This window comes from Echinops telfairi, unplaced genomic scaffold (genome assembly GCF_000313985.2).
Source record: "Echinops telfairi isolate 266 unplaced genomic scaffold, ASM31398v2 ScPeMD7_7400;HRSCAF=8409, whole genome shotgun sequence".
In the NCBI taxonomy this organism is placed as follows: Eukaryota; Metazoa; Chordata; class Mammalia; order Afrosoricida; family Tenrecidae; genus Echinops; species Echinops telfairi.
The window spans coordinates 43,915,722-43,924,438 of record NW_022111300.1 but is presented as its reverse complement, the minus strand read 5'-3'; the positions used below and the strand labels follow the sequence as shown (position 1 = coordinate 43,924,438).

The following is an 8,717-nucleotide window of genomic DNA, read 5'->3' as shown; positions in this document are numbered from 1 at the left end:
CCACCATTACTACCACCACCACCTCCTCTACCACACATTTGCTTTACTGCCCACAATTACTGAACCAGCTTGATGTTAACCTGCTCTGTCGAGACAAACAGAAAGGAAATGTTGCGAGCCACTGAGCAGCTCCTTAGCACTCATCCATTCATGAGTCCAGATGTGGGGGTCTTTGAAAGCTTCATCGGAGAAGACAGCATCAGTTCCAGAGCACACTCCCTGTGTGTCCTTATGAATTACTGAGGGCGTGGCTATCCCCCTTTCCAGAATAAAAGTCTCTCTCAAGAGCCACGTCTCCATATTTGCTCTGCAGAGCAATATTACTAGTAACTTCTGTAGCAAATACTTCTTGTATAAACAGATTAGAGATCAAGTGTATAAAGCAGTGGTTTGATCAGCTAGCCTGGTGAAAAGTTAGGTTAACAATCAGAATGTCGGGGCGCCTGCCGATGTCTCCGTTTAACTCTACTGGCCCCAACAGCAAAAAGGATCAACTCTCCCAGGTCAGGAGTTTTTCTCTAGTTGGGGGTCACAGCACCCAGTGCTGACGTCCCGTGGTGTACTGAGAGTTTGGAAATAGAAATTAGGCTTGCACAGGTTTGCCTAATCTTGTGCCTAATCTAATTAGCTGTCTGTTCCCTTTGTAATGCTAAAATGTGTTCCTTTAATGATATTCCCCCCCTTTTCCCTCCTCTCTTTAGAGAAACCAATTTAAAATTCAAAATGGCACTCGAGATAACAGACCAATACCTGCAGAGGGAAAGCGCACTGGCCGCATTTGATGGTTTGTACAAAGATCCCTCAGTTTGTTTCCAGTGTCCGTGGTGGGATTCAGTACTTTTGATTAGAACGAGAAAAGCTTGCGGATGTGATGAATCTTTTTTTTCCAACAAGGTTTCATTGAGTGCGAAGAACCCAATAACCGGCTGGATAAGTTTACTGGCACCCTCTTCTGGAGAAACACCAGCTTCCCCTTGGACGCCGATAAAGTCTTGCTGCGGGGCTGTGTCATCAGGAACACGGATGTGTGCCACGGGCTGGTCATCTTTGCAGGTCCTGCCAGAGTTTCCTGGGGAATTGATCCAACCTGACTTTTATAGAGAGCTCTGGCTGCTTTTCTGCCCCATTCGAAGGTGGCACAGAGGTTAAGCAATACACTGCTACTCGGAAGGTCAGCGGTTCAAACTCAACCAGTGGCTGTGGGGGAGAACGCCTGTTAATCACCTCCTATGGCGATTACAGCTCAGAAACCCCTATGGAGTGGCTCCACTCTGTCACGTGGGCTCGCTGGGAGCCGAGGATGGACTCAATGGCACCCGAGGGTGACGATGCTACTGAAATAAACAAAAACCAAACCCCCTACCATCCAGGGGATGCCAACTCTCAGCGGCCCCTTAGGACAGAATCAGCTGCCCCTTTGGGTTTCCGAGGCTGCAAAGCTTGACAGGGGTGGCAAGCCTCCGCTTTACCCTGTGGGGAGGTGGGTGGTTTTGAACGGCTGGTGTCAGCCACTGGGCCACCAGGATTCCTTTGTTGGAACCAAAGGGTGTGTCATTTATTGCCAGACTGGTGAGTGGATCTTTCCAGTAACGCACTGACGGCATTGAACTTTCCCTTTGTAGGTGCCGACACGAAAATCATGAAGAATAGTGGGAAAACCCGGTTCAAAAGGACTAAAATCGACTACTTGATGAACTATATGGTCTACACGGTACCCAGGCGCTGCTGTGCTACATGAGACCTAGGCTGCTACCTGCCCATCCTCAAATCTGGCTGCATGATTTTCTCATGCAACACCCTTGTCCTCCACCCCCCTCATCCTCCTCACACACACACACCCCCGCTCCCGCGTGCCCAAAAAAACCCAAAACCCTCAGGTCTTTAGGCCACCCAGAAAATGAATTGAAAGCTTAGAGCTCAGGTGGTGTTGCAGTGGGAATTCCCTCACCTTTCCCTGGAAATGCCACACTCCCACGATGAGAGTCCCATTGGGAAGGGGCATTGCTTCCAGTCATCGGTCATTTGGGTGATGGGAACGGCCAGGTAGAACACCAGGGTTCCTAGACTAGGTGGTGGGCGGGGCTCCTGAAGTCGGTGGAGGGTGACATTACTGCTTTCTGTTTTCCACGGGTGCCGATGGCGTGACCTCTCTCATCTTTGCACTCCCTTGGTGTCTTCTAGATCATTGTTGTTCTAATCCTGCTTTCGGCCGGCCTGGCCATCGGCCACGCTTACTGGGAAGCCCAAGTTGGCAATTACTCTTGGTACCTCTATGATGGCGAAGACTACCTGCCCTCCTACCGCGGGTTCCTCACTTTCTGGGGCTACATCATCATTCTTAACACCATGGTGCCCATCTCTCTCTATGTCAGGTAAGGCCGCGCCTTCTTTGGAGGAAGATAATACATTGCTGATAATTTAGCACCTCCGGTGGTCTCATGGTTATGGGTTGGGCTGCTAACTGCAAGGCCAGCAGTTTGAAACCACCAGCTCCTCTTCGGGAGAAAGATGGGGCTTTCTACTCCTGTGAAGGGTTACAGTCTCGGAAACCCACGGGCGCAGTGGTGCTCTGCCCTGCAGGGTCGCTGTAAGTCGCCCTCAGCTCGATGGCAGTGAGTTTTGTTTTGTTTCATTTTCTTTCTCCTGGGAAATGTTTCAACGATCACAAGGAAGAAGGGCAACAAGTGGGGCTGTCATTTCGCCCCTGGGGGTAATGCAAGGAGAGGTGATTAACGTTCAAGTGGCTACTCCGTGCCAGGCACGGGCGCTTGTATCTTGTCCCCTTTGCAGATAAGGTAAATGAAGTTTAAAGGTCAACGCCACTCCCACTGCCATGTGGTGGGAAGATTTCGTCATAGGTGGGCTCCAGCACCATGGTTCAAAAAGATGTGGGAGAAGGTGAAGATGTAGCATGCCCTGGACTAATGCTTGCCTGGCTTGCCTTTCCCTCTTTGGGGGGCACCTTCCTTTTACCTGAGCTTCCCTTATTACCATCTGCCACACCACGGCTCGGAAAAGCCCTCGGCTTCCTGGTTGCTAAGGAGCTCATCGGGAGATTGGAGCTCATGCCACCTTCCTCGTCCTCTCTCAGGGTCTGTTTCTCCTCTCAGCAACGACCACAGCTAAAAAGCCAAGGTTTTACGCATGGCAAACAGTCCTGGCCTTCTTTGCGGGGTTCTTTCTTTTTCCACTTTTCATCGATCTTCAGAATTCACTGTGGCTGGATTTTAGACGCTTGAGCAGGGAGTGTGCCAGGATGGTTCTCAGCGGCCAGAGTGGGTTCTTACACCACCATGGACTCTATTCCAACCCATAATGACCCTAGAGGGCACGGTAGAACTGCCCCTGTGGGCTTCCGAGACTGTGACATTGTACAGAGGAGAGAGCCTCATCTTTCACTCTCAGAGGGCTGGTGGTCTTGAGCTGCTGACCCTTGGCTTAGCAGCCCTGTGTGTAGTTCATTACACAACCTTATAGAGCAGATCCTTGGTACTGAGAAATAAATAACAGCCCAGAGGCACATGGAATATCACCTGCATGCCTTTAATTAGAAGCACTTGCTTTATTTTAATTTCATTACACCTGTACTTGCTTTGTTTTTAATTTGATTACGTGTAATGACTGTGCCTCTTTTGCTGCAAAGTGAAGGTCTGTTTGCAGCTCCCCTGGGGCAGGTTGCCTCAGTGCAGGAAACAGGACAGATTGTTTTGTCTCAAACCGTAAGGATGTGTTATAAAACAAGCTCTTTCTGTGATTTTTAAAATATCATTTTATTGGGGGTTCTTACAGCTCTTATAACATCCCATGCATCCATTGTATCAAGCATATTTGTACATATGTTGCCATTATCATTTCTAAAACATTTTCTACTTGAGTCCTTGGTATCAGCTTCTCTTTCCCCCTCTCCCCCACCCTCATGACTCCTTGGTCAATTATATATTATTATTATTATTATTATTATTATTATTATTATTTTGTATCTTACACTGTCCACTGTCTCCCTTCAACCACATTTCTGTTATTCGTCCCCTTGAGGGGGGCAGCCATATATACAACCTTGTGACGAGTTCCCCTTTTCTCCCCCTTCCCCTCTCCAAATTTTTTACTGGCATGAACTTCTTTTTCCCAAGAACAAGGATCCTTATAAAGCCAAAGGGAGATTAGCCCTAGATAGTCAGAGAATATTATGGCTTTGTCCTCAACCCTTTAATAGCTTTCTGCCTCGTTCTGAATAAAATCATGGGGACCAAGCTGGGCCAGATGGACTCCGTGTGACCTGGTGCCCCTTACCTGCCTCCTGACCTTACCTGCCTCACCTCTGCCCACTGCCCAATGCCCCTGCCAGTCCAGCCTCAGGGCCCTTCTCCTCTTGTGCCAGGGCCTCCCATGAGGCCTTGCACCTCCTCTTAGCTCTGCCTGGAGTGTTCTTCCCACCGTCTTCAATGGTCCCTGTGTTGGTTTCCTGGGCCTGCCCTAACTAAAGACCACCAACCATTGGGTTTCAAACAAGGGCCATTTAGTCTCAGTCTCCTGGGGGCTTTGCAGCGGCCCTCCTCGACTCTCTCCTAATGTCCACTCGCTGCTGGCAGGCAGTCCTAGGTTTGCAGACACACAGTTCCAGTCTGCGCCTGCCTGTCCCTGTCTCTCCTCCTTATCCCGCTCTGTGTCCCAGTCTCCCTTGTCTTAGGACTGCAGTCATTGTTTCAAAGTCCACCCCCGACCTAACCCAATCTGACCGCGCCTCACATGTGCAGGTCACCTTCCTGAAGACCTGGGCACCTAGAGGGTAGAACTCAAGCACGTGTTCTTAGGAGCCCCGGCTCAGCCACGGCAATGCCCCTGTAGGAGTGGACAAAGTAGATTGAAGGCAGCCTCCCGAGGCTTAGAGAGAATGCCTGCCTTTGCACAGCGTGGAGTCCTGTGCCCGCAGCCCTGTCCTCACTTGAGGGAAGACTCGGGTCTGTTAAAAGAGGGACACCACCCCCTTAATGGATACAGTGGATAGCATAAGATATGGTAAAAAAAAAAATAATTTTTAATATAAGAATAAGGGCTCCTGGGGGGCAGGGTGGGGGACAGAGGAGATAAAGGGGAGGTGCTAACAACGAATTCAAGAATAAAGAAAATGTTTTGAAAAGAATGGTGGCAGTACCATTGTGCTGATCTAATTGAATTATAGATTATTATAATATCTGTAAGAGCTCCCAATAAAATGATTTTTTAAGGGACACCCCACCCTATCCCATCCCTCCCTGCTTTGCCCTATAATCAGGAACACAAGTGAGTGCCCAAGGTATGAAGGGGAGCCAGAGAACAGGAAGAGGCCGGTCCCCTCTGGTGGTAGCCCTGGCCTGCAGTGTGACGCTGCTGTCTGCTCTCCTGGGCATGTGGGCTGGCCTCGGGCTCGTCCTCTATGAGGGCAAGAGTGCCTGCAAACTTCTCTCCTGCGTCAGCTTAGCCAGCAGAACCTCCAAGATCAGGCCCAGAGCCACCCTGTGGCTTCTGTCTCCTTCCGAAGAAGCAGCTGGGTGCAGGAAGTGCAGGCAAGGCTTCTACCTGAGCCCACTATCAACCCGCCGCTTTCCCGCTAGCGTGGAAGTGATCCGGCTCATGCAGAGCTACTTCATCAACTGGGACCTGCAGATGTACTACCCCGAGAAGGACACGCCCGCCAAGGCCCGGACCACCACGCTGAACGAGCAGCTGGGACAGATCCACTACATCTTCTCGGACAAGACGGGGACGCTGACGCAGAATGTCATGACCTTTAAAAAGTGCTGCATCAACGGGCAGATCTACGGTGCGTATAAGCCGTTGCAGGGCACCAGTGAGGCCTAGGTGCTAGGCTTTGCACCTTCCACCCAGGAGACTCAATCCTGGCACCTCCTGCATAGCTGCCACCCATCTGTCCGTGGAGGCTTGTGCGTGGCCATGGGGCTAAACAGGTTGCTGTGGAGCTTGCAGCCTAAAACCCATGAGGAAGAAAGCTCTGGTGAACTGCTTCCCCAAATCAGCCGGTGCAAACCCTATTGGCCCTAGTGGTCCGATCTCTAGCACATCCTGGGGTTAGCCCAGGACCATACGGACAGTGTTGCCGCCCATTGTGCCTGCGGTCCACTGGTCAGGGGCCAACGTGAGTCTGGCCAACACTACCAGCAACGGCCGTGGGGCGTCCTGTCACCTCTGAGCCTACAGTGCCCGCTCGGTGCTGCTGCTGGCCTATCCTGGCCGAGGTCTGGGTTAGAAGCCTCACGGGCAGGGTTGGAGCAAGCACCTGGGAGAGGCCAGCAGTCAGCAAGAGACCCACACTGTATGCTCTTCCCCTTGGGGAAAACGCTGTTCTCTGCCTGCATAGTCACATAACAAGCATCAGGACAGTGCATTAGGGGTATGGACAGATACCTCGCTCTTTAATCGGTGAGGGAGGGGTGACCCCTAAGGTTGAGGAGGTGAGTTCTGGGTGTATGATGACCTTGCTTCTGAGTCCGGTGTGGTCCAGTGCTTCATGGGACATGATCCGGCCCCCGGGGGAGTGTGGGGTGGATAGGGGCCCGGGCTTCAGGGTTGGAGCAGCAAAACCTGAGGTCAGCAGACTCTTGCGTCAAAGAAGCAGAGGGCGGCAGGTGTTTCAGAAAAAGGAGACCCCCTTCTTAGCCCAGGGAAGACATGACCAACTAGTTGCTGCTGCTGAGCTGGTTTTGACGCGACCTTGCGCGTGTGAGAGTGGAGTTGTGCCCCAGGGGGTTTTGATGACTGGCTTTGCAGAAGGAGCTCCCTAGCCCTCCCTCCCAACGCGCATCAGGGTGGAGGAAGGGCCGTACAAAGCAGGCGACGAGACCGCCATCACTGTCAACACTCCAGCAAGGACAGGTGAGGCAGGGCCTCCCTACACCCGTAGGGGCTCAATTTGTTCTTTCCCACTTCTTTCTCAGGAGACCACCGGGACCCTTCTCAACATAATCACAACAAAATAGAGGTGAGTCCTTGTCACAGGAGGGATTGCCCAGGCTGCCCGTTGTTTGTTGTTTGTTTGTTGTAATAGATAACCCCTTCTGACCTGTATAGTGCGGCCACACTGATAACATCACTCCTGTGCAGCCATCGCCCATGGCCGTGGTCAGGGTGGCTTTTCTGCTGAAAGACAGATGTGAGCTTCTGGGCACTGCAGTCAAGAATGTGTGCCATTGATGGCAACATATGTGTCAATGTGCTTGATTCAACTGACATATGGGTTGTGATAAGAGCTGTAAGAGTACTCAATCAAATGGTTAATTAAAAATAAATAAATAAGAATGTGTGCCAAACCTGAAGTGGCATGTGCATAATTAAAGACTTGGCTCCAAAAAGAAGCCATGTCATTTGTTAAGCCAGAAATGCTTTGGGTTGTCTCTTGAGATTTTTTCATGTTTCTGGTGACAGCTTACAACAAACAGCAAATTAGGCTCCCATTGAACCGTATCTATGGGTATCGTTCAATGACGAGGGTTACAGGTCTATGTTGTGTCACATTTTCATTGTTCATTCTGGTTGTGTCTTTCCCATTAATCTAACTTCCCTGCCCCTGGACCCTCCACTCTCTCATCTTTGCTCTCTGTAAATGTCACTCTTTGGTCTCAGACAGGTGATTGAAGAAGATAACTAAGGGAGCACAGTGCTCATGCGTGATCTTGTTTCTCTTATTTGATGAGCCCATCTGATGCGTAGCTGAAAGGTGGCCTGAAGGTGTGACGTTAGTTCCAAGTTTGAAGGGTGGATCAGGGTGATGTTCTTGAGGGTTCTTCTAGTCGCTACTGGTACAGTAAGTCTGGCCTTTTAAAGAATTTTGTTGTTGTTTTCCATCCAAACATTCCAGTTTCTTCCATTCTATCCGGGGCCCTTTAGTGGATCCCTGGCCAGAACACTTGGTAGCGGAAGCTGGGCACCATCTATTCCTTATGATCTCAGGATAGAGGAGGCCATGACTAATGTCGGCAGTTCATCCTATAGACTAGTTTCTTCCTTGAGTCTTGGTTTCCTTCTTCTTCTTCTGCTCCAGACAAGTAGAGACAAATCATCGTGTCTTAGATGACTGCTTGTAAGCCTTGGAGACCCCAAATGCTACTTAGCCAACAAGAAGGTAGAACATAACCTTGATGGTCTACCTTGTACCTGTTGACCCCATCGTTCCACCAGATTGTGGGCCCAAGCTTTCAAACATGCAAGCTGATTTTTGGTTATGTCTAAGAAATATCGATGTCCATGCCCCCTCTGTGCCTTATCACATATGTGAATGTATGTGCAGCACATACAAACATGTGTAAACATATTTCTACAGGTGTCCACTTATGCCTTCCTATACACATATAAGTACACGTAACTATTTAACCACTCATAGTTTTTGTTATTGTTTTTTTGTTTGTGGGTGCCTTTTCTCATTTGTAAAACTGCGATGGTTGCAAAATGATACATGTTACAGCATTTCCTGCTCATGTCCCTTATGCTTGGGTACTTGTTTTTTTTTCAATTGTTTTATTAGGGGAGAATACAACTCTTATCACAATCCATACATACATCAATTGTGTAAAGCAAATTTGTATATTCATTGCCCTCATAATTCTCAAAACATTTGCTCTCCACCTAAGCCTCTGGCATCAGCTCCTCATTTTTCCCCTCCCTCCCCGCTCCCCCCTCCCTCATGAATCCTTGATAATTTATAAATTATTATTTTGTCATATCTT

At 49.6% G+C, this 8,717-nt stretch overlaps 1 protein-coding gene across 1 annotated transcript in view; it reads left to right on the top strand.

The window, feature by feature from the left end:
• ATP8B1 (ATPase phospholipid transporting 8B1) overlaps positions 1 to 8,717 on the top strand; it is a 64,554-nt gene that overhangs the window by 27,512 nt on the left and 28,325 nt on the right. The window contains exons 8-13 of the mRNA XM_004703011.3: positions 702 to 784; positions 895 to 1,053; positions 1,623 to 1,711; positions 2,182 to 2,372; positions 5,592 to 5,800; positions 6,933 to 6,976. Of these exons, the coding sequence (XP_004703068.1) occupies positions 702 to 784; positions 895 to 1,053; positions 1,623 to 1,711; positions 2,182 to 2,372; positions 5,592 to 5,800; positions 6,933 to 6,976 (775 nt within the window). The remainder of the gene's footprint in view (positions 1 to 701; positions 785 to 894; positions 1,054 to 1,622; positions 1,712 to 2,181; positions 2,373 to 5,591; positions 5,801 to 6,932; positions 6,977 to 8,717) is intronic.